The sequence below is a fragment of the Bombina bombina genome, chromosome 8, assembly GCF_027579735.1.
Source record: "Bombina bombina isolate aBomBom1 chromosome 8, aBomBom1.pri, whole genome shotgun sequence".
NCBI lineage: Eukaryota > Metazoa > Chordata > Amphibia > Anura > Bombinatoridae > Bombina > Bombina bombina.
In genome coordinates this window covers 134,763,931-134,790,817 of record NC_069506.1, presented here as the reverse complement: position 1 = coordinate 134,790,817, position 26,887 = coordinate 134,763,931, and the positions used below count along the sequence as shown (strand labels likewise).

The window sequence follows — 26,887 nt, the reverse complement described above, 5'->3', positions numbered from 1 at the left end:
CGTGGGTTGTGCACAACACAGCACTAATTGGCTTAAATGCACGTCAATAGATAATAAATAAAAAAACAAAGTCATGTGATCAGGGGGCTGTCAGAAGAGGATAGATACAAGGTAATCACAGAGGTAAAAAGTGTATTAAAATAACCATGTTTTCTGTGCAAAACCGAGAAATGGGTAATTAAGGGATTATCTATCTTTAAACAAAACATTTTTGAGTTGACTGTCCCTTTAACTTGGGGGTAAGAGCCCTCAGCAGCTACCTTAAAGCACTCGCCCTATACACAATTATATGTGTTAACGGCAAATATAAACATAATCTATGCCCTATAAACCAAGGCTGTGTGTCACTGGACAGAGCAGAATCTAATTACTTCAAAGTTTGGAGACTAACTCAGGGATAAGACCAACCAGGAACCCCCTGAATACACTGCCCCTTTAACCTATTAGAGGTGATAATGAAAATGCATACATCATATAAACACCTGTCCTATAAAAACTGGACTTTGTGTCACTTATTGACTACTACCCAAGTATACCCCAGACTGAGCAGAATCCTATGACACCATAATTAGGACCCTAACTTGGGGATAAGACCCCTCAGGAGCCCTCTTTAAAGCACTACCATTATCCACACTTATAGGTGTTAATGGTAAATATTTACATCATATGTGCCCTATAAAACTAGGCTTTGTGTCATTTAGTGACTACTACCCAAGTATACCCTCTCAGGAACCCCCCTGAATGAACTGATGCACTGCCCCATCAACTTTCATATGTGGTAATGGCAAATACATACATTGTATAAACATCTGTCCTATAAAAACTAAGCTTTGTTACACTTAGTGACTACTACCTAAGTATACCCTCTCTGGAACCCCCTGAATACACTACCCCTATACACTATTAGAGGTGATAATGATATATAAACATCTGCCCTATAAAACTAAGCATTGTGTCACTTAGTGACTACTACCTTATTATACGCTCCAAGGAACCCCCTGAATGCACTGCCCCATCCACTCTCATAGGTGGTAATGGCAAATACATACATTGTATAAACATCTGCCTTATAAAAACTAATGAGAGAAATGAAATGAAGAGAAATCCGGTACTTCCTTGTTTGAAATTACGCAAAGTCAGCTGTATTATGGTTTAAAAGCAGGCACAACATTCCACAAATACAGAACCCAGGGCTGCAGCACGGGATGGTGGTCACTAATGCTTATATAAAAGCTTATAAAACTAAGTGACTACTACCCAAGTAAACCCCAGATTGAGCAGAATCCAATGACATCAAATTTGTGACACAAATTTGGGGTTACGACCCCTCAGTAGCTCCCTGAATGCAATGCCCCAAATCTACTCTCATAGGTGATAATGGCAAATGCATGTGTCATACAAACATCTGTCCTGTAAAAACTAAGCTTAGATATACTTTTATCAAATGTACTTTTATTTTCAAATATGCTTCATTATCTTATTATCATTTGCTGAAGAACAGCATTGCACTACTGGCAGATAGCTGAACACATCTAGTTGGATAGAATATACAATTTTAAACAACTTTCCAAGTTTCTTGTATCAAAATTTGCACTACCAGCTACCTAAACACATCTAGTTAGCCAATCACAAGAGACACATGTGTGCAGACACCAATCACCAGCTAGCTCCCACTAGTGTAGGATATGTGCGCATTCATTTTCAACAATGGATACCAAGGGAACAAAAGCACATTTGAAAATAGAAGTGATTTTAAACATGTTTTAAAATTACATGCTCTGATTCTTGCAAGTTTAATTGTGACTTTCCTATCCCTTTAAATAAAACTATTCTTTCTGAATAAGGAAATGTTTACTAGTTGTTATTAAAAATGACAACAACAGAAGGAGAAAACATACTTGAAAAAGCTGAACCTTCTAGGCAAAAGAAACATTGGTGTGGCTACAGAGACCGGTGTGACAAGTGGGTGGATGTTTTCTCAGTGACTAGAATTGACACCCATATGTAAATACCCTGTTGAATAAACAGTCTGTAAATTTTAGAGTGTTTTTCATTTAAATTTGTGTTCATGTGTTAAAATTAATAAACAAGCTACAGTTTAATATTTGAAGTCCTGAATCCTGTTTGATATACTAGCTCATATTGGAATTAATCATACATACATCAAAGCCAAGTAAAAGCTCTTTAAAGTGTGAGTATCTTCTTTGTTGTTTTTTTTAAATCTCCTTTGAGGGTTATGCTGTAGAACATTCTCTATTCTTAATCCTTATTATTTCGTATTTCCTTATTTTGTACACATTTTTTTCAGCTATATTGTTTTTGTTGTTCTCATTCATTCGTGATGTTTCAGGGACAGACCTTCTGAGGAAGGAGTAGGTATATCCCCAAAACGTCACAAATAAAGTGAAGTTTGGAGTGAGTGATGAGTCTATTTTAAGAAAGAGAGAGAAAGAAAGAAAAAGAGATATACACACACTGTATATAATTATTAAATAAAATAATTATCATTTATTTGTATAGCGCCGCCAAATTCCGTAGCACTGGGTACAATGATAGGGGGTATACAACGACAAAGATTTTTGATAAATACAAAACTAAAAATAAATCTAGTACAGGAGGAAGAGGGCCCTGCTCCGGAGAGTTCACAGTCTACAGGTTTAGGATGCAGAGACATAAGGTTGGGGTAGCTTGTCACATTGGTTGTAGTTGCCGCAGACACAGTATCTCAAAAGTGAGTACACCCCTTACATTTTTGTAAATATTTTATTATCTTTTCATGCGACAACACTGAAGAAATGACACTTTGTTACAATGTAAAAGTAGCGAGTGTACAGCCTGTATAACAGTGTAAATTAGCTGTCCTCTCAAAATAACTCAACACACAGCCATTAATGTCTAAACCATTGGCGACAAAAGTGAGTACACCCCTAAGTGGAAAGGTCTAAATTGGGCCCAAAGTGTCAATATTTTGTGTGGCCACCATTTTTTTCCAGCACTGCCTTAACCCTCTTGGGCATGGAGTTCACCAGAGCTTCACAGGTTGCCACTGGAGTCCTCTTCCACTCCTCCATGACGACATCACCAAGCTGGTGGATGTTAGAGACCTTGCGCTCCCCCACCTTCCATTTGAGGATGCCCCACAGATGCCTAATATGGTTTATGTCTGGAGACATGCTTGGCTTGTCCATCACATTTACCCTCAGCTTCTTTATCAAGGCAGTGGTCGTCTTGGAGTTGTGTTTGGGGTTGTTATGTTGGAATACTGCTCTGCGGCCTAGTCTCCAAAGGGAGGGGGATCATGCTCTGCTTCAGTATGTCACAGTACATGTTTACATTCATGGTTCCCTCAATGAACTGTAGCTCCCCAGTGCTAGCAGCACTCATGCAGGCCCAGACCATGACACTCCCACCACCATGCTTGACTGTAGGCAAGACACACTTGTATTTGTACTCCTCACCTGTTTGCCGCCACACACACTTGACACCATCTAAACCAAATAAGTTTATCTTGGTCTCATCGGACCACAGGACATGGTTCCAGTAATCCATGTCCTTAGTCTGCTTGTCTTCAGCAAACTGTTTGCAGGGTCTCTTGTGCATCATCTTTAGAAGAGGCTTTCTTCTAGGACGACAGCCATGCAGACCAATTTGATACAGTGTGCGGTGTTTGGTCTGAGCACCGACAGGCTGACCCCCACCCCTTCAACCTCTGCAGCAATGCTAGCACCACTCATACGACACTGAGCACGTGCACTCAACTCCTTTGGTCGACCATGGCGAGGCCTGTTCTGAGTGGAACCTGTCCTGCGAAACTGCTGTATGGTCTTGACCACCATGCTGCAGCTCAATTTCAGGGTTTTGGCAATCTTCTTATATCCTAGGCCATATTTATATAGAGCAACAATTCTTTTTTTCAGATCCACAGAGAGTTGTTTGCCATGAGGTGCCACGTTGAACTTCCAGTGACCAGTATGAGAGTGTGAGCGATAACACAAAATTTTACACACCTACTCCTCATTCACACCTGAGACCTTGTAACACTAACGAGGTGTACTCACTTTTGTTGCCAATGGTTTAGACATTAATGGCTGTGTGTTGAGTTATTTTGAGGGGACAGCACATTTACACAGTTATACAGGCTGTACACTCACTACTTTACATTGTAGCAAAGTGTAATTTCTTCAGTGTTGTCACATGAAAAGATATAATAAAATATTTACAAAAAAGTGAGGGTGTACTCACTTTTGTGAGATACTGTATCTGCTGCAACTACAACCAATGTAACAAGCTACCCAACCTTATGTCTCTGCACCCTAAACCTGTAGACTGTCCGGAGCAGGGCCATCTTCCTCCTGTACTAGATTTGTTTAGTTTTGTATTTTATCAAAAATCTTTGTCACTGTATACCCCTATCATCGTGCTACGGAATATGTATACACACACACATATATATATATATATATATATACACACACTGTAAATAACACATCTATTACACAACTTTTAGAAGTCATTAGCAAATACTTGATTTACATACCTTAAAACTGAAAACAAATTTTCCACCTTTGTAGAAACCCTTCAAGGAAAGAAAAACATGCAGATATCAGCATAAGGGAAGCAAAATATAATAAGATGTGCAGCTCTCATAACAGATCTCAAATGAAAGACTGAAAAATAACAACTGCTGTATGCTGTCAGACCTCGTTAGTTAAAGGGACACTGAAACCAAATTTTTTTCTTTCGTGATTCAGATAGAGCATGCAATTTTAAGCAACTTTCTTCTTTTTTTTTTTTAATTTATCTTTTTATTAGATTTTTAAGAAAAATAAAACAACAAAAATAATACCAATTTCAGGCAATACAGAAACAAAATGACATAAATATTGCCTATAGCACCGCAAGCCAATGTATAGAAGTTACAAATACCTTGTATATTACCTTTAACAGTTAGAAAGTTGTTTAAAATTGCATGCTCTATCTGAATCACAAAAGAAAAAAATTGGGTTCAGTGTCCCTTTAAACAGGTGAAAAAGTATAAATAAAATATATGTACACAAAATGCTATAATAATTACGATACAAAAATTTACAGTATGAAAATTATGTGCATTACAAGATAAAGTGTACTAAAATAACAGTTTTTGATAATATAAGTAGACCCTGGCGTTCAACAGATAACAGCAATGATGATATCTAGGTAACAAATAGGGTTTGATTAGGAAACCTGGACATAATTATATGAGGTTCTAAAAATGTTTGGATTAACAAGAAAAACCTTATTTAGTTTTCCTACAGCTTGTGTAAGAATACTGGGATTCAAGTTTACGAATATCCATATTAAAATAGTACTAGATAGAATAGTTCTGTTTCTAAGTTGCTTTTTTTCTAAAATATTAAAACACTGCCAGCCAAAATTAGAAACAACTAAGATATATCCGGTGTTAAAATAGGTGACAAGGATTCTAACACTTGCGGATGATATACAGCCATCAATTGTAAAACCCATCATCACATTTCAAAATTTACATAAATTCATTGTCAGAGTAATATCCTTTTCTTTTATAAAATGAAAAATATTAAAGAGTAAACAAAATATTACAAAATTAGGCATCTCTCTAATCCACTGGTTTTCAGGCCACATTTTGAGGATATCTGAACTGGAGCACAGGTGAAACAATCAGATGATTAGTAACCATGGTTATTTTACCTGCTCTCATCCAAGGTAATCCTGAAAACCTGACCTGTTGGGGAGGCCCAAGGACATGTGTGAAAACCTGTGCCTTATATTAAGAAAGAGCTAAACAGGTGGCGGTAGATATAACAGACAGGCTCAGCACTGGATGAAATTCTCTTGAAGAGGCCGAAACGTTGCATGTTATGCTATAGAGTAAAGGAATAATCTTTCGGAAATATAAGTGGTGCTGTGGTATTTCCGTTTGAATTTTCTAGATAGATGGTATCTATTAAAATCAAATCAAACTTTTTAACTATATTTCTATTGCATTTTCCCTACACTATAAATGTTTTATATACTTGTTATAAGATGAATACCAAAAATGTGTCCACTTTAACACTTAAAATGGCAATTAAAAACCATTTAACCACAAACAGTTAAAACTAAACAATACATTTGCTTAATATATATATAAGCAAATATATATTTCAAACATGAAATACATTATTATACAAAATACAACATATAAAAAAAATCCAATATTTACACTTTGCAGCCTCTTGTGCTTTATCTTGCTGGATTCCCACACCTTTCCCTCCAACACACTTTGTTTCTATCCCTGTAAGCAGCGCTTCTCACAAGATAACTGGCAACAACTATCTAGCATAGTGGGACACTAAAGGCTCTTGATTATGCTTATTTGCTTTGCTCTTGCCAGTTGGGAAATATAGAAATGACATGTTTGTATGTAAAGTCTATAGGATGCACTCCGGCTGCTTACAGGAGAGGAGGAAAAAACGTGGGCAAGAGAGACAGTATATTGTAAAATGTTATCTTTTTGCAGTGAAACATTTTATGGGAAATCATAAATTCTCAATGTAACATACCCTTTAAACCGCAAAGAGCAGTGTAAAATGTGGCCATTTTGTGGGTAATATTCTCAAATAACATTTGCTGATACCTTTTAAGAGACACTATCCTCAGCTTGTTTCTACCACACATATGGATGACCAGGAATATGTTAACAATAGTTTTAACATAAAGAAATGTTTAGATACAGCTATTGATTAAAACTAGAAAGAAATGCATGTGTGCACAAAACGTATACTTTAATATTATTCTGCACTGACTGACAAGAACACTCCTATAATTTTACTGATGGAGGGACATGCCAGAATTGGTTAATCAAACGCATGCATTAGCCCAAAAAAATAAATAAAAAGTCCTCTTTTGGAGGTTATCATTCAGGTGGACTATGCCCCTATATATGTGCACATACAACACCAGTGTAACTATCTGGGTAAGTCAACCTATGCATACACTGAAGTCTTACACGGATTAACGAGCTCAGAAGACAATCAGCCCCATTCACTGCAGCTCTGCTAATCTATACATAGTATAGCCATAACTTTTTAAAGGGACAGTCAACACCAAAATTGTTATTGTTTAAAAAGATAGATATCGTCTTTACTACCCATTCCACAGCTTTGCACAACCAACATTGTTATATTAATATACTTTATAACCTTTAAAGGGACATTATACACATTTTTTCTTTTCATAAATGTTTTGTAGATGATCTATTTATATAGCCCATAAAGTTGTTTTTTTTTAAAATAAATGTATAGTTTTGCTTATTTTTAAATAACATTGCTCTTATTTTCAGACTCCTAACCAAGCCCCAAAGTTTTATGTGAATACCGTCAGCTACCTTCTCCAGCTTGCTCCTGTTTGTGTAAAGGGTCTTTTCATATGTAAAAGAAGGGGGAGGGGGGAGTGTCTTATTTGCCACTTGCAGTGGGCTTTCCAGCTACCTTTTCAACAGAGCCAAATTGACAGCTTCTAAGTAAGTTTTTAAACAGTTTTATACTGGATTTTTATATCAGTATCTGTGCATTTTATTCTTTATAGTAGTGTCTATTACATGCAGTTATATGAAAATGAGTGTATACTGTCCCTTTAAACCTCTAAATTTCTTCCTGTTTCTACGCTACTATAGACAGCCTCTTATCACATGCTTTTGATTAGCTTTTTACAAAAGGAGACTGCTAGTTCATGTGAGCCATATAGATAACATTGTGCTCAAGCCTGTGGGTTGTGCACAACACAGCAGTAATTGGCTAAAATGCAAGTCAACAGATAATAAATAAAAAGTCATATGATCAGTCAGGGGGCTGTCAGAAGCGGCTTAGATACAAGGTGATCAGAGGTAAAAAGTGTATAAATATAACCATGCTCGCTGTGCAAAACTGGGGAATGGGTAATAAAGGGATTATCTATCTTTTTAAACAATACATTTTTTTGGAGAACTGTTCCTTTAAGTGGGAACCCTTACGATTTTAATTTTCATAACTTTAAAAAGGGAAATGAAACCTAAAATTTTTCTTTCATGATTTAGAGAATGCAATTTTAAAAAAAAGTTTATTTTTTTACTTCTATCACATTTGCTTTGTTCTCTTGTTATTCTTTGTTGAAGATATCTAGATAGGTAGTGTGCACATGTCTGGGGCACAACACGACAGGAAATTGTGCTGCCATCTGGTGTTTTTGCTAAGGTATAAAATTGTAGCCAAACTGCTGCAAACACGTGCACGCTCCTGAACGCACCGTCCTGCTTTTCAACAATATAAATCTTGAAAGAAAAACTTGGGGTTGTATGTCCTTTTAAATTTTCTGCATCAAAAAATGCATCAATTTCATAATTACTTTTTTAATGTGCTCTATTCATTCTATGAAATATGTTATAGTCAATTAGAATAAATATTTAAGTCTCTTTAAAAAGGTGATATTTTAGTTTGTTTTCTATATATATATATATATATATATATTGTTCACTTACCTCATCAGGGCAGATAACTAATTTGAAATTAAGGAGATCGTCATGGTCTGAAAATTCTATTTCACACGTCTTCGGCAAATTCAGCTCATTAATATCTGAAACACAATTTATTTTCACAAATCAATGTTATACATAAAGCAATTGCAAAATTTAGTAATGGCTTTAATCTGATTACAGCAAACTTCTACAGGAGCTTTATGAATAATTGTATGTGCACATTACATTTTAGGACAGTGTTTTTCAACCAGTGTGCCATGAGAGATCCTCAGGTGTGCCACGGCAGACTGACAACAGTGTGACATATTTTTTAAACTTTGCTTGTTTTTTACTCCCAGTGCAGGGGTAGTTTGTAGGAGGCATGGCATAAATATTAGGCTACAATGTGTGATTTTTTTAAAATTTTGGGATGGTGGTGTGCCACAGGATTTTTTAATGTAAAAAAGTGTGCCACAGCAAAAAAAAATGTTAAAAATCACTGTTTTAGGATATAGCCAAGAAAATGTACTCAAAAATATAGCACACAATTATTGGCAGTATGTGCATAAAAGATTAAAAGAAACAACTGCCCTCATTTCTAGTTTAAACAAATCTCAGTATATACATTTCTAAAGTTCTTTTGTGCATGGATGTAAAAATAAAAATGTATAAATCCACAGAACCTGACAATTACATTGTCTAAATGATTTCTAATTTTTGAAGAAAAAAAAAAGAAAAAAGGTGATTTTAAGAAACTGCTTCAAGAATAGTTCAATCTTTGATCTGGTGTTGGAATTCACAACTTTTGTATGATTTAAAATGTATTACTATCTTTGACCAAAACATTATTTTGAGTGTTCATTTTTGTACTAAACATAACATTTAAAATGAAGATTTATTTTTACAAAGCCTAATGTACTTGAGTCAAGGGATGAATAGAGTTACAATAAAATCAACTTGAATAAGTGAATGGTGAACACACCCAGAAAATTACAGAACTCAGATCAAGTGGGATTAAAGGGGCATATTTTACTTATGCAGTATTGCTTGCAGATAACTACAAGTTTAATAGACGTGCACAGACAAAAACAAAATTATTTCAGACAAATTTGTCATATTCTCTTATGGGTTGATTTGGAATTCGTTTGTTAACAGGTGAAAAGATTATTATTATTTCCTATGGGGAATGGCGTTAACGGTTAAAGTAATAGTAATTGATGTTTTACAAGCCAGCAGCAGCACTTTTTTGTTTTATTTAAAGGAACCGTCTACTTTATTTTTTTATTGTTTAAAAAGATAGAGAACACCATTACTACACATTTCCCAGCTTTGCATAACCAACATTATTACATTAATATACTTTAGAAAGTCTACAACTTGAAACATATGCCTGATTCTAAGCCCCTGCAGGCCACCTTTATCTCAGTGTACTTTATTAATTTATCACAGGAAGCCATTGCTAGAAAATGTGTGTCAAATAGATAACACTGTACTCACTCTGGAGTTACACATGAGCCAGCACTGATTGGCTAAAATGCAAGTTTGTAAATAGCACTGGTATAAGAGGGCTGTCTGCAGATGCTTAGATACAAGGTAATCACAGAAGTAAAAAGTATATTAATATAAGTGTTGGTTACGCAAAGCTAGCAAATGGGTAATAAAAGGGATTATATATATTTTTATACGATAAACATTTTCAAATAGAGTGTACTAATAATTGGGTTAGGATTGCTAAGAACTGAAGTGAAGCTTACAAACCAATCCACTAACAAGGACATTGTTGGATCATGATTAAATAGTGTAAACTTTGAAGTCACAAAATTTTCCTTGTTTAAACTTCTTTGTTGACTGCTAATTTATCTTAATTTTTGACTAATGTAAAGTAGAATATATATATATATATATATATATACACACACATACATATAGATAAAGTCCAGCACTCACTCACAAGCTCTCAACTAAACTAAAAAGCAGCAATGGAAGAGTTAGTTACCGCATCTGGCCAAATGGGAAAAGCCCAGGTACCTCGCCAAGGTCTCTTCCAAATAAACCTGGGTCCCTAAACAGCCACAATTTTCCCCATTTGGCCAGATGCGGTAACTAACTCTTCCATTGCTGCTTTTTATTTTAGTTGAGAGCTTGTGAGTGAGAGCTGGACTTTATCTGTGTGTTTATATTAATGTTTTGTTTTTTTTGTAATTTTCCCTGTTTGGGGTTAACTGCCTGTGGCTCTGGTAACAGTGCAGCTTCCTGAGAGAGCTGGTTTGCACCCAGGGCTGTGCATGTTGCAGGGTCATAGGATGTGTACCCGGTCCAGCCTGAGAGTGCTGACCCCACCCGTGTTTATTTTATTTATATATATATATATATATATATATATATATATATATATATATATATATATATATATATATATATATATATATATACACACACACATATATATATATATATATATATATATATACATACACATTTTGTTAGCATTTGTCCTTAAAAAAAGCAAAACACAATTAGTATTTAATTTTTACAAATGTCTAGTGCTCAACATCTGCAAATAGGTTTTTTCTTACGGAGGCAAGGATCCACCTGGGGGTATGCCTAGCAGCGTAGGTAGACTACTATGATCCGATGCCCACCTTGAAATCAAACGATCACATCGATGATTGCATGATTTCATTTTAACTAATAGTGTTTACTTTGTTCCAATGTGAATACTATTGTACCGCCATGAAGGGGTTAAGTAACTATTAAACAGTTATGGGGGCATTAAACTGATGGGCACAAGTACACTATTCACTGTGCTATTGTTTTTCCTCCAGTATCTACTGCTCAAAACAGTGTTCTCACATTAACCCTTTACTGGTGCCGGTTGGTCAACCTCCACACCTTCATACTGGCCACTATCTGAGTTTAGGTAGGATTGCATTCTGTGACTTAAGAGGTGACAATTCCCAGATCAGAGATGCTGCTGACCTTTCAACAGCTGTATTGTACACTTCAGGTTAGTTGGCATGATACAGAGCAACTTTACTTTTATTGCTGTTTACATTGCACTGCATTATTCATGGGGGCCTTTTTTATTTATACGTTCTGTAATTATTACACTTCGTATAAAAACTGCAAAAATATAAAGCTCACAATCTATATTGTGTATCTTAATCCGAAGCGCTTAATACAACTGGGAAAATGCTGGCTGATCTGTGAATGTTTAACACTTCCATTCCAAAGCGTGCAATAATACATGAACGCCAAGATGGCGAAGCCCAGTGTGCAAATGGGGAGCTTCACCAACCAGGGTTTTCAAAGCACAGATCTGAAAAGAGCTGCAGGCAAAGTAGGAAACAGAAAAATATGGTGAGTAGTGAACATAATGTTCAAGCTGTGTCCAGCAATTTAAAGTCTCTTTAACCCCTTGAGTGCTAATGACGGCTCTGAGCCGTAACAGAGTTTCCCACTCTGGTGCTAATGACGGCTCAGTGCCGTCACTAGCACTCTCCCAACTTGAGGGAGATCTGGGGGCTCCCACCCGCTCCTACCCCGGCGATTGGTGCTGCATAATTGAAAGGCATCGCCGGGGCTTCCGTTTGGCGTGGTGACGTCACGCGCAATAAACGTGATTACGTCACCGCGCAATAAATGTGATGACGTCACCGCGCAACTTTATTTAACATTAACAATGTTAAATATAGTAGCAGGGGGCATGTTGCTTAGAAGCCTTTATCTCAGGCTTCTAAGCAGCTAAGACCCACCGTTGGAAAGGTAATCGCCTAACCTTTCCAACGGTGTAAGTCTTGGGGATCTGAAATAAATAAAAAAAAAAAAGTAAAAAAAAAATATTTTTAAAAATATTAAAAATAAAAAACCCTTTAAGAAAACCTTAGCACCCAGGTGGGAAAGTGCTTAGCACTCAAAGGGTTAAGAACAAAAAAACACTGGATTTCCCTACAGTCTCTGCACAATTTTATTTTTTTATTTACATGAACATCTTTTGATACTCAACAGCTTAGCCAAGGACCATTGATAAACCTTCATTGTTGGGATTGTCCCGTTCTCTGGGTATGTTCAAACAGTTGCTGAAATACTTTTTCTCTCTGTACATCTTTACTACCCTCACTCAAGCCATATTTGTTTAATTGATGCTGTTAGTATTTATAGATAGTTCCTTTCACTCTGAAAAAACTGAAAAGGTTAAAGAGGCATTTTTATGTGTGTGTCAAAATTCAGCTTGCATGATTATGGATGGAGCATACAATTAAAACAACTTTCCAATTTATTTCTATTATTAAATCTGCTTTGTTCCTCATGTATCTTTTAAGAGTATGCTCAAGAGCAATTCACTACTGTTATCTAGCTGAAGACATATGGTGAGCCAATGACAAGTAGCATAAATGTGCTATCCACATGTGGCAGCTAGCTCCCAGTAGTGCACTGCTGCTGCTGAGGCTACCCCCAAGTATACTATTCAACAAATGATACCAAGAGAATGAAGTACATTGGAAAGTTGTTTAAATTGACATGCTCTAGCAATAATCAAGTTTAATTTTGACTGTCCATTTCAGTATTGTATTGCAAAAAGATAAGGATAAAAAGTAAATGTTTTAAATTCCATTTGTATAATTTTGTATTTCAGGGACACATGCCTTGAAAAGCCTTTGCATTGTTTCTTATCTCTTCTGCTGTGGCCAGTTAGACAGATATAAATAAGATCTTGTGCATGTCAAGCAATCACTGTGCACCATGTAGCAGAGCCTAAATTCCACTCCTATCCTTGGCTCATCCCACAACTTGCCCACTTGACCCTATTCCTTCACAACTTCTTCCCTCTCTCTCTCTGCTTTCCTAGCTCCTACCCTAACTCATCTCTTTAACCAATCTCTCACCGCTGGCACATTTCCTGATACATTCAAGTATGCGTCAACCATAGCAATCCTAAAAAATGCTTGCCCCTCGACCCCTTCTAACTATCGACCGGTCTTCTTACTTCCCTTTGCTTCAAAATTATTATTTGATCCACTACAATCTGGTTTCCGCCCTAAAGTAACAAATGACCTGTTATCAGCTAAAGCAAAAGGCAACTACTCCTTACTAATTCTTCTTGACCTGTCCGCTGCCTTTGACACAGTTGACCATCCTCTCCTACTAAAAATACTACCTTAATTTGGCATCAGAGACACAGCCCTCTCCTGGTTTGCCTCATATCTTTTAAAACGCTAGTTTTCAGTTTTCTTTAACAACATATCTTGTGATCCTATGCCTCTCTCAGTTGGAGTACCGCAAGGCTCTGTCTTGGGTCCCTTGCTTTTCTCTCTCTATACATCCTCCCTTGGAAAACTTATAGCCTCCTTTGGATTTCAGTACCAGTTATATGCTGATGATACCCAAATCTATCTTTCCTCTCCTGATATCTCTCCCTCTTTACTCAACCAGATTTCCAACTGCCTCTCTGCAATTTCCTCTTGGATGTCTTCACACTACCTCCAACTCAATCTGTCCAAAACTGAGCTGCTTCTTATTCCCCCCTCTTCGAGACATTCAACACCTGACATTTCACTGATGGTTGGAGACTGTATTCTCAACACTGCACCCCAAGTGCGCTGTCTTGGGGTTACACTTGACTCTGAACCCACATTCAACCTACATATACAAGCACTTAGCAAATCCTGCTGTTCACGCCTACCCAACATTTCCAGAATTCATCCCTTCCATACTCAAAAAACTACAAAAAAATACTTATTAATTCCCTCATTTTGTCACGCATTGATTATTGCAATCTACTTCTAAATGGCCTTCCAAAACACTGCCTCTCCTCCATCCAATCTATTATGAATGCTTCAGCTAGACTCATCCACCTAAGTCAGCGATCTACATCAGCTGCTCCGCTCTGCCAGTCTCTACACTGGCTCCCCATACACTCCAGAATACAATTTAAAGTATTAACCCTAACTTACAAAGCACAACTCTCAACTATATTTCCTCTCTCATTGTGAAATATTCCCCATCCTGTCCTCTTCGATCAACCTCTGACCTACGTCTCTCCACTCCTGTTATCTCTACGTCCCACTCCAGTATCCAATACTTTGCAAGTGCTGCTCCTGTCCTCTGGAACTCTCTACCCTGCTCCATAAGACTGTCTCCAACCTTGTATAGCTTCAGATGCTCCTTGAAAACCCACATATTCAGAGAGGCTTACCATCTCTCCTCCATCTCTCATCCTAACCAAACTAATACATGAACTGCCTGACTCACTGCTGCAACTACAACCGACGTAACAAGCTACTCCAACCTTATGTCTCTGCACCCTTAACCTGTAGGCTGTGAGCTCTCCAGAGCAGGGCCCTCTTCCTCCTGTACTAGATTTATTTAGTATTGTTATGTTTTGTATTTTATCACAAATTCTTGTCATTGTATACCCCCATCACTGTACCCAGCTCTACGGATTTTGGCAGCGCTATACAAATAAATGAGGATGATGATGAGGAGGAGGATGAGGAGGATGATGATGATAATAACAGAGAATGCACTCCACCCACTCTAGGCGATGTGTAAAAACTACAATTTTCAGATTTAAAAATCAGGGGAAAGGGCAAAATAAATTATGCAAACCCATTGCAAAGTTTCTCACTATGTACACAGGGGCTGTTAAACTGAGTTTACTGTTCCTTTAATTCACTAGCTTGTACAAATGTCTGTTAGACTTTCTGCAAATATTTAGGAACATAAACAAAACTGAAGAAACTTAAGATTCATTGATTTTCCCAATGCTACAGAACCACAAATAGATTTACTAGGCAATTTTGTAATTGTATTATTAGTGTTTCTACAGTTCCAAGATCCGTGCAAATTAAAGTCAATACTCTTCAAGTTCTCTTTATGGCTCATCAGGAAGACATCAAATTACTAAGATGGCTGTTGTAGCCTGTAAAGTAAAAAATAATTCAATATCTACATTCAGTTTATTTTATCCTTTTAACAAACAGAAACTTGGTTGTATTTTCACTGGAGACTGAACAAATGTATTTTTCTGTATGGTAAAAAATGAAATTTGTAGAGTTAGAAAATACTTAAGCACAACACTGTACTATCTGTCAAAAGTGAGCAAAGGGCTTGAGTCAGTATAGGCAGAACCTGAGGGGCCCAGCTCAAGGTTTCTGGTTTCACTTAAAGGTATATTGTACTCAAAACATGACTCATGGATATTGCTGGACAGTAATTAAACTTGTTAAAATAGTACTTTGCATAAAGAAAAAAACATTTAACTCAAACAACATTGGGGGCTATTGTGCACCAGTGTAAAGAACGAAAATGTTTGCTACGCATTTCATTAAAAAACATCTGTTTTTTTATGCATTTAACTTTACAATTTCCTCTAGCAGCATATATAAGTATCCACTCAAGAATCCCATAGACTAACTGGTTCATAACCACTGTGCAATATCTAGAGACATCTGTGGCATATAGAAAACTGTCTCAAAGTAAAATACATAAACACAGGTATTTTCTCTCACAACATGACTCACATAACAGCCCTGTTTTTTGTGTAAAAGCTGATTATATTTAAATTGAAACTAGCAATTGGATGCCCATATGCTCATTAATTGCTCTTAGTTAGCCAGGGTATTCAGCACTGAAGCTTTTATTTTTTAAATATTTTTTTAGATGGAACAAATCAAGAATAAGTGCAATTTTTCTTTAAGGACTTAAAGGGGCTACTGTAGTGGGGTTACATATTTCAGGATATGTTACCCCCCAAAAAAGATAGCAGCTACTCATTGTTGTCACAAGGAATAAACATGGTGACAAATAACGAGGAAGGGTCCCTGGCATAGGGGGCCTCTTGGTGACAATGAGTGAGTACTTCAGTTCCCCTATAAGAACTTGCTGCCCTCAGTATATAGCTACAGCCCCTTGCCTCAGACACAGGACTCTCATTAATAGGAAGCCCATTTGGGAGTATGATGCAGTGGTTGCGCACACAGGGCCTGCGTTACCTTTCTGAATACGGAGCTGAGCGGCTGACGCCTTTTTACTGCTCCCCTTGGTGCCTCCGGCAGATTCCTCATCTTTCTTCTGCTGCTTCAGCGAGAAGAGTTTGATCATCTTGCTGGATTCCCCCCGCGGGCCCGCACCTCCCTCAACCTCCTCCTGCTCTCCCTGTGTCCCGCAGCGGGGGAAGCTCCCGGCCTCCCTCCGTCCCCTTTTCTGTTACACGTACAGGCCGGGTAAAAGAGCAGGCCGAGGGGGTCTCTCCTGCTTGCTGTGCCCACAGGGCCTTTTGCTGTCACTGCTGGGAGCTCAAGAGTTTCGCGAATCGTATGCCAGAAGCCGGGATATTGTGAATAGAGAAGAGGTTTCTTACGCTGCTTCCTCTTCCCTGAGCCCGGCAGTGATCTGAAACACTAAGCTCTGCAGGCGCCCCAAACTCGGGTGAACTCGCCGCTACTGCGCAGCTTCGGAAACGCTCGAATTCACTGCCGGGAGGTTTCGGAAACAATCGGCAATTTTCGTAAGACAAATACGTCATCTAACGGGACGCCAACATCAAGTTCGAGGAGTTTCGTAGCACTCTAGACACCCAGCAGAAATCCCCGGAAGTGAGAGGGCTGTCTTTAGTTACACCTGATTGGCTCGCACTGTACAGGAATCGGAAGAACCGCGGAGCTAACTTTAGCGTCACTGTGCAATGAAATACTGTACTGGAACCACCGATATAGTTGGTTTTTGCTAGAAAATACATATTTCATAAGACTGATAGCTGGGCTGGTATATTTGGCTTTCACTTAGACGATGAAAATAGTTTAGAGGAGGTAAAACATCTCTGTGGATAGAGTGGAAGGCTGTTGAAATATTTCGGAACTTGTTTCAGTTATGGCTGAAGTACAACCTCTGGCTGTTTTACTTCAGCCTCAAAGAATTGGTTCCAGACACACATTTATTTTAAAAAGTAACCTTTATTTTTGCTTTATATCGGTGTCTAAATTACAAAATAGCAACAATGTTGCGGGCCTACAATTAGCCCTTAGTCATGTCTGTTTCTTATGAAAGCAAAGTTGCCGTTTATGTTCTTACAAGATACAAAGGAACAATCATATCCTGTATTGCAACATCGCCACCTCATGGACATTACGTGTACTACATTCAATTATAATAACATTTGCAATGATGTTACCATGTTTGCATGAAATATGATCACATCCTATTAAAAAAATAATAAAACTTATTTATGAACAAAATTAAAAATTATTATGAATAAGATCTTATAGCACAACTTAGTTCCTACTGTCAAAATATAAGCCACAGAAACCAGATCTTTAAAACAGTGTCCAATCAAAATCCTTGTTGAGACCACTTTAAGAGATGTTCACTGACCACCACCCACCCCCCTCCTTGGACAATCCACTCTTTCAATCATCTGTAAATGGAGTGGGCTAATATTATGCCCAAATTCCAAAAAAGAGTGGAGGGAGAGACAGGTACATCTCTATTTTTGCATTTTATATTTTATTTGTGTTGAATGATTCACTCCCTTGCTTCCCTACAGGTCTCTCCTACATAATTCGAACCACACAGACACTTTATAAGGTAGACAACAAAGGTGGACCTACATGTTAGGAATTGTTTTATTTTAAATTGTGTACCTTTTGTGGGGTGGTAAAAAAATTCTCCCTTCAGTATAGAATTACAGCTGCTGCATCCCAAACAGGGATAGCAGCCAGTCTTCAGTGTTCCAATTTTTCTCTTAAATATTGATTTTACAAGCAACCTTCAGGTTCCTATTTGTTTGATAGGCAGACATAAGGTATTTGGAAATGCAATGCCCACATCGTGGTGACATTGCAAATGCAGTTTCAATTGAACAATGTAGTGCACATAATGTCCACATGGTGGCGATATTGCAATACAGGATGTGAGTGTTTCTTTGTATCTTGTAAGAACATAAAAGGCAACTTTGTTATCATATGTACAGACATGACAAATGGCTGATTGTAAGCCTGAAAAATTGTTGCTATTTTGTACTTTGGATATGAAGCAAGAATCTTTTGTTGAAAAATAGGGACATATGCTTAGGAGCCGGCCCATTTCTGGAGCAATATATGGCAGCAGTTTTGTAAGAATGTTATCCATTTGCAAGAGCATTAGATGGCAGCACTATTTCCTGCCACATAGTGCTCCAGATGCCTACCTAGGTATCTGCAACATAGAATATTATGGGAACAAATCAAATTTGACAACAGAAGTAAATTGGAAACATTTTAATATGTATGTATTTTAATCTGAATCACAAAAGAAAATGTTTGGGTTTCATATCCCTTTAATGTCTATTCATTTTGGCTCACCTGGTTAATACTGGTGAGACAAGTATAAAGTAATGTAGAAAAAAAAAAAAGAGAAATATACTGCAAACATATAAATATTTTCTGAAACAAAACAGAATGCAGTAACTTTTTCCTAAACGCCCTGATGCTTACTAACAGATCCAACTTGTAGTGTTAAAGGGACATGAAACCCAAAATTTTTCTTTGATGATTTAGTTAGAACATACAATTTTAAACAACTTTCCAGTTAACTTCTATTATCTAATTTGCTTCGTTCTCTTGGTATCATTTGTTGAAGGAGCAGCAATGCACTACTGGTTTCTAACTGAACACATAGGTAAGCCAATGACAATCAGTATATATATATATATATATATATATATATATATATATGCAGCCACCAATCAGCAGCTGGAACCTAGGTTCTTTGCTGCTCCTGAGATTACCTAGATAAACCTTTCAGCAAAAGATAACGTGAGAAGGAAGCAAATTAAAAAATAGAAGTAAATTGGAAAGTTGTTTAAAAATGTATGCTCTGTCTAAATCATGAATGTCTAATTATGACTTTATTGTCCCTTTATGTGTCAGTTTTCCAACTGCTGCTTATAAAATATACATCCACTTACATTGCACTCCCAGACACATTTTTTGTAGAAAAAGCCTTGAGTCTTTCCAAAATCTGAAAATGCTTTAGCAGATATGCTTTGAAAAAGTATTCTACTATCCAAGTCAGGGCCGTTTATGGCCTAGGCCAACAAGGCCAGTGCCTAGGGCAACAGATTTGGGAGGGACAGCACATCTGTCCTTCCTCTCTCTAAAAGCCAGCACACAGTACAGCGAGCGATAAAGTGCAGGCTTTTACAGAGAAGACAAGGCACATGCGCTGATTAAGGTCGCTCTTTACAGGCAGTGCTCCTTTAAACCATTGCTTCATTTAGAGTCGCCGGCATTTTTGCAGTGGAAGCGTTATTGGTGAGAAACTTGCCCGGGGATATGCTTACAAGGTGAGGCTGGAGGAGAAGACCTGTGCTGATATGCTGCCTCCCCTTATCAGCTATGGTGGATCTGCGAGCACAGTGCTTATTGCAGGTCTTAGTAACTAACAGACTGGATGCGTCTGTGCACTGCTTAGATCATCTTGTGATTCTAATCATAAGCTCTCAGTGCTAATGTATGTTAGCTACTAATAGCTAGCTTTCTCTGCATCCATGAACCCACAGAGTAAATAGTAAATGGACACTTAAAAAGTTTAATTACTTTAATAATGGTAATTAATGTATGTTGTTGCATGTAAAGGCAGTGATTGTTTCAGATTGTATTCTTCTTTCCCTCCCTTCCTCAACTCACTCCCCTCCCTTCTTTCTCTCAACTATCTCCCTTCTTTTACTCCTTTGTTTCCCTGACCACTTTTTTCTCTCTCTCCCTCCCTTCCTGCTTTTCTTTCTCTCCCTTTTTTCCCCTCCCCTTCCTTTCTCTCGCTTCTCTCAGGGAGAAAATGGTATGAAATGCATGCAATTCAACCCACCTGTATGCAATTGTTTTGCTAGCCCATTTTCTTTTGAATTGTTATGAAAAAACAAACAAAACAAAAACATTTTACACACTGACCCCAAAAAATAGCAGAAATTTGAGTGCCTAGGGCAGCACAAAACATAAATACGCCACTGATCCAAGTTGAAATGATAGTCTTTGTAGGGGTTAATCCTTTATGGTTTCCCTGTAGAATCACAAATCGGCAATATGTTTTCCTCCTAACTTGTAGGAAACACCACCCAATCTTATAATGTCTTACCATTCATTCATTATAATCTTGTGTGGGCAGTAAGAAGGTAAGACAATGTCTTTTGGATCTTGAACGTCTGAGAGAACCTTTGGCACAAATCCTGGAAGACTAGGATATGGTTCTTCTACTGTAAGTAGTTGAAGTCCTGAAACTCTTCATGCAGAAGTGATGGTTACCAGGAATATGATTTTATGTGTCACACACCATAAAGACTTTCAGGTATGTGAATAGATTCCCTGTCAATCTGCACACTATTCACTGCACTCTGGTGTCTTTTCCTCTCCTGCAACTCTCTTTTAGTACATGAATAGATTCCCTGTCAATCTGCACACTATTCACTGCACACTGGTGTTTTTTCCTCTCCTGCAACTCTCTTTTGGTACGTGAATAGATTCCTGTCAATCTGCACACTATTCACTGCACTCTAGTGTCTTTTCCTCTCCTGCAACTCTCTTTTGGTACGTGAATAGATTGACACTGGAGATGATGCTACCATCGCCCTGGACCGCTATCATAGAGTCCTGAGAGCTAAACCTTTGGGGGATAAGCCGCCGAGGGACGTGATTGTTAAGGTCACTAGGTTTCCTATGAAAGAAGAAATAATGAAGAAGGCGAGGCAAAAGTATCCGATTAAATTCAGATCAGACCCCTTACAAGTATTTGAAGACCTAACACATAGAACATTGCTGAAAAGGAGGGAACTTAGACCTCTAACGACCAAATTGAGACATCCGAATATCCCATACCGGTAGGGTCATCCGTTCCACTTGCAAGTCACATGGAACGGCAGGAAGATGCTGTGCCATTCACAAGAAGACATAGGCCAGATCTGTAAAGAGCCTACACCACAAGAGGACACCAACCAACCTACCACCCCAGGGACTCTACATCCGCCACCGCTTCCTGAAAGGAGTGAGTGGCAGGACGCTTCTTCAAGGAAACCTCGAAAACCCAAGCAAGGCCCTGCACCATCTGAAGCACCAGGCTGATTGCCTTGATACAGTGCATTTTCTTCTTTCAATGCATGGTCTTGAGGCTATGCTTGAGGGGATGCAATTCCAGTGTCCATGTGAAGAACAGCCAAGTATATGGTTTACAGTCGCTGGGAAATGGGACTGAAATTGATGTTAATGTGAATTATTTTATGTGATGTTTCCTTTGACTGTAAATATAGAGCATACGTTTTGGGCTTTAAGCTGTCTGAGAAGTAACTCCCCATGCTGGAGTGTAGGTCCGAGCTAGTGTTCAGTAACACCACGTTACAATTTATTATCTGCCACAAGTCCACCTGAAAGTCTTATTGCGGGCATGTAAGAATGGTGGCCTCACTTATTTGACATACACAAGGTAGTGCTTTTCATTTATAAGACACATATATTTGCCCGTTAGGAGACTTTTTCTCCTCCTCTAGAGGATTTTGTTCCTCTTTCACATTAGTTAAACCCGTTGTGTACACCTAGTTTTTATTAATGTTCTTATATTGTTGTCATTTCAATATGTTATTATGTTTTCCTCAGGGATTATCTGCAAATGTTGCATATTGTACAATGCCGAGACCCGTTTCATAGATGTCTGGTTGCCCACTTAGTGAGAAAATATGGTTAAGATGTCTTTGACTGAACAAAAGATTCAAATAATTACACAAAATGTTAAAGGCTTCAACTGTCCTAACAAAAGGAATCTAGCATTAAGGGATTTACGTAAAAGAGGGGGGCATATATTATTGCTGCAGGAAACCCATTTTAAAGGTCGCACAATTCCTAAATATTTCTCATCTCATTACCCCCAGCATTACCATAGTACTAACGAAACTAAAAAAACAAACTGGGTAAGTTTACTTATCCACAAGTCCATTTCGTTTAAACTTTTGCAAATAGATAAGGAAGGCAGATATCTGGGTGTTACTGGCCTGCTGTTTGGTAAACCTGTTACTATAGTAAACCTCTACGTCCCTAATACAGGCCAGGATAAGTTTATTTCCCGAATCACCAACAAGATTATTGACATTCATAAAGGCCCTCTTATTGTTGCAGGGGACCTAAATATCCCGTTGGACCCTGCATTAGATAGCTCAAATCCCAATACTAGGGCTAACCAAAAATTACTTTCTTCTATATGGAGAGATATGAAATCTATGACACTTCATGATGCTTGGAGGTATCTCCACCCGCAAATGAAGGACTATACTTTTTTTCCCAATCCACAAAAAAGTCATTCAAGGATTGATTATATATTGGTTGATCATTTGGCAGTATCCCTAGTTAAAACTATTTATATAAAGCATACGGCATGGTCAGACCACTCTTCGGTGGAATGTACCGTGAAATGGCCCTCAATCCCAATTAAACCTAACATACATAGATCGTTCTGAATAGAAGCAACTAATCAGCTATAATACACAGGGATTAGAGTGAAATTTCCTGGCGTATATTACATATATCTAAAACACAAGGGGATCCCGATATACGGTATAGATTACGTAAGATATTGATATACAATACATACCCAGTATTTGGGACCCTTTATACTAAGTATAGCTTAGTTAATACAGCACTGCTTAGGAGGCACATATCAATTGATTAGAGGCCACAGATATTACAGTCCTCCACTAGATAACATAATTTATGTAAGAACTTACCTGATAAATTCATTTCTTTCATATTAACAAGAGTCCATGAGCTAGTGACGTATGGGATATACATTCCTACCAGGAGGGGCAAAGTTTCCCAAACCTTAAAATGCCTATAAATACACCCCTCACCACACCCACAAATCAGTTTAACGAATAGCCAAGAAGTGGGGTGATAAGAAAAAAAGTGCGAAGCATATAAAATAAGGAATTGGAATAATTGTGCTTTATACAAAAAAATCATAACCACCACAAAAAAGGGTGGGCCTCATGGACTCTTGTTAATATGAAAGAAATGAATTTATCAGGTAAGTTCTTACATAAATTATGTTTTCTTTCATGTAATTAACAAGAGTCCATGAGCTAGTGACGTATGGGATAATGACTACCCAAGATGTGGATCTTTCCACACAAGAGTCACTAGAGAGGGAGGGATAAAATAAAGACAGCCAATTCCTGCTGAAAATAATCCACACCCAAAATAAAGTTTAACAAAAAACATAAGCAGAAGATTCAAACTGAAACCGCTGCCTGAAGAACTTTTCTACCAAAAACTGCTTCAGAAGAAGAAAACACATCAAAATGGTAGAATTTAGTAAAAGTATGCAAAGAGGACCAAGTTGCTGCTTTGCAGATCTGGTCAACCGAAGCTTCATTCCTAAACGCCCAGGAAGTAGATACTGACCTAGTAGAATGAGCTGTAATTCTCTGAGGCGGAATTTTACCCGACTCAACATAGGCAAGATGAATTAAAGATTTCAACCAAGATGCCAAAGAAATGGCAGAAGCTTTCTGGCCTTTCCTAGAACCGGAAAAGATAACAAATAGACTAGAAGTCTTACGGAAAGATTTCGTAGCTTCAACATAATATTTCAAAGCTCTAACAACATCCAAAGAATGCAATGATTTCTCCTTAGAATTCTTAGGATTAGGACATAATGAAGGAACCACAATTTCTCTACTAATGTTGTTGGAATTCACAACTTTAGGTAAAAATTCAAAAGAAGTTCGCAACACCGCCTTATCCTGATGAAAAATCAGAAAAGGAGACTCACACGAAAGAGCAGATAATTCAGAAACTCTTCTAGCAGAAGAGATGGCCAAAAGGAACAAAACTTTCCAAGAAAGTAATTTAATGTCCAATGAATGCATAGGTTCAAACGGAGGAGCTTGAAGAGCTCCCAAAACCAAATTCAAACTCCATGGAGGAGAAATTGACTTAATGACAGGTTTTATATGAACCAAAGCTTGTACAAAACAATGAATATCAGGAAGAATAGCAATCTTTCTGTGAAAAAGAACAGAAAGAGCAGAGATTTGTCCTTTCAAAGAACTCGCGGACAAACCCTTATCTAAACCATCCTGAAGAAACTGTAAAATTCTCGGTATTCTAAAAGAATGCCAAGAAAAATGATGAGAAAGACACCAAGAAATATAAGTCTTCCAGACTCTATAATATATCTCTCGAGATACAGATTTACGAGCCTGTAACATAGTATTAATCACGGAGTCAGAGAAACCTCTATGACCAAGAATCAAGCGTTCAATCTCCATACCTTTAAATTTAAGGATTTCAGATCCGGATGGAAAAAAGGACCTTGAGACAGAAGGTCTGGTCTTAACGGAAGAGTCCATGGTTGGCAAGATGCCATCCGGACAAGATCCGCATACCAAAACCTGTGAGGCCATGCCGGAGCTATTAGCAGAACAAACGAGCATTCCCTCAGAATCTTGGAGATTACTCTTGGAAGAAGAACTAGAGGCGGAAAGATATAGGCAGGATGATACTTCCAAGGAAGTGATAATGCATCCACTGCCTCCGCCTGAGGATCCCGGGATCTGGATAGATACCGGGGAAGTTTCTTGTTTAGATGAGAGGCCATCAGATCTATCTCTGGGAACCCCCACATTTGAACAATCTGAAGAAATACCTCTGGGTGAAGAGACCATTCGCCCGGATGCAACGTTTGGCGACTGAGATAATCCGCTTCCCAATTGTCTACACCTGGGATATGAACCGCAGAGATTAGACAGGAGCTGGATTCCGCCCAAACCAAAATTCGAGATACTTCTTTCATAGCCAGAGGACTGTGAGTCCCTCCTTGATGATTGATGTATGCCACAGTTGTGACATTGTCTGTCTGAAAACAAATGAACGATTCTCTCTTCAGAAGAGGCCAAAACTGAAGAGCTCTGAAAACTGCACGGAGTTCCAAGATATTGATCGGTAATCTCACCTCCTGAGATTCCCAAACTCCTTGTGCCGTCAGAGATCCCCACACAGCTCCCCAACCTGTGAGACTTGCATCTGTTGAAATTACAGTCCAGGTCGGAAGAACAAAAGAAGCCCCCTGAATTAAACGATGGTGATCTGTCCACCACGTTAGAGAGTGCCGAACAATCGGTTTTAAAGATATTAATTGATATATCTTCGTGTAATCCCTGCACCATTGGTTCAGCATACAGAGCTGAAGAGGTCGCATGTGAAAACGAGCAAAGGGGATCGCGTCCGATGCAGCAGTCATAAGACCTAGAATTTCCATGCATAAGGCTACCGAAGGGAATGATTGAGACTGAAGGTTTCGACAGGCTGTAATCAATTTTAGACGTCTCTTGTCTGTTAAAGACAAAGTCATGGACACTGAATCTATCTGGAAACCCAGAAAGGTTACCCTTGTTTGAGGAATCAAAGAACTTTTTGGTAAATTGATCCTCCAACCATGATCTTGAAGAAACAACACAAGTCGATTCGTATGAGACTCTGCTAAATGTAAAGACGGAGCAAGTACCAAGATATCGTCCAAATAAGGAAATACCACAATACCCTGTTCTCTGATTACAGACAGAAGGGCACCGAGAATCTTTGTGAAAATTCTTGGAGCTGTAGCAAGGCCAAACGGTAGAGCCACAAATTGGTAATGCTTGTCTAGAAAAGAGAATCTCAGGAACTGATAATGATCTGGATGAATCGGAATATGCAGATATGCATCCTGTAAATCTATTGTGGACATATAATTCCCTTGCTGAACAAAAGGCAATATAGTCCTTACAGTTACCATCTTGAACGTTGGTATCCTTACATAACGATTCAATAATTTTAGATCCAGAACTGGTTTGAAGGAATTCTCCTTCTTTGGTACAATGAAGAGATTTGAATAAAACCCCATCCCCTGTTCCGGAACTGGAACTAGCATAATTACTCCAGCCAACTCTAGATCTGAAACACAATTCAGAAATGCTTGAGCTTTCACTGGATTTACTGGGACATGGGAAAGAAAAAATCTCTTTGCAGGAGGTCTCATCTTGAAACCAATTCTGTACCCTTCTGAAACAATGTTCTGAATCCAAAGATTGTGAACAGAAATGATCCAAATTTCTTTGAAAAAACGTAACCTGCCCCCTACCAGCTGAACTGGAATGAGGGCCGTACCTTCATGTGAACTTAGAAGCAGGCTTTGCCTTTCTAGCAGGCTTGGATTTATTCCAGACTGGAGATGGTTTCCAAACTGAAACTGCTCCTGAGGACGAAGGATCAGGCTTTTGTTCTTTGTTGAAACGAAAGGAACGAAAACGATTGTTAGCCCTGTTTTTACCTTTAGACTTTTTATCCTGTGGTAAAAAAGTTCCTTTCCCACCAGTAACAGTTGAAATAATAGAATCCAACTGAG

At 38.1% G+C, this 26,887-nt stretch overlaps 1 protein-coding gene across 1 annotated transcript in view; it reads right to left on the bottom strand.

Annotated features, from left to right (window-relative positions):
* Nucleotides 1–16,951, bottom strand: part of UBE2M (ubiquitin conjugating enzyme E2 M) — a 115,098-nt gene extending 98,147 nt beyond the window's left edge. Inside the window, exons 1-3 of the mRNA XM_053690582.1 lie at nucleotides 16,483–16,951; nucleotides 8,513–8,607; nucleotides 4,538–4,576 (exon numbers count right to left, since the gene is read on the bottom strand). Coding sequence (XP_053546557.1) covers nucleotides 4,538–4,576; nucleotides 8,513–8,607; nucleotides 16,483–16,591 — 243 coding nt within the window. The 5' untranslated portion in view covers nucleotides 16,592–16,951. The remainder of the gene's footprint in view (nucleotides 1–4,537; nucleotides 4,577–8,512; nucleotides 8,608–16,482) is intronic.
* Between the last annotated feature and the right edge of the window lie 9,936 nt (nucleotides 16,952–26,887).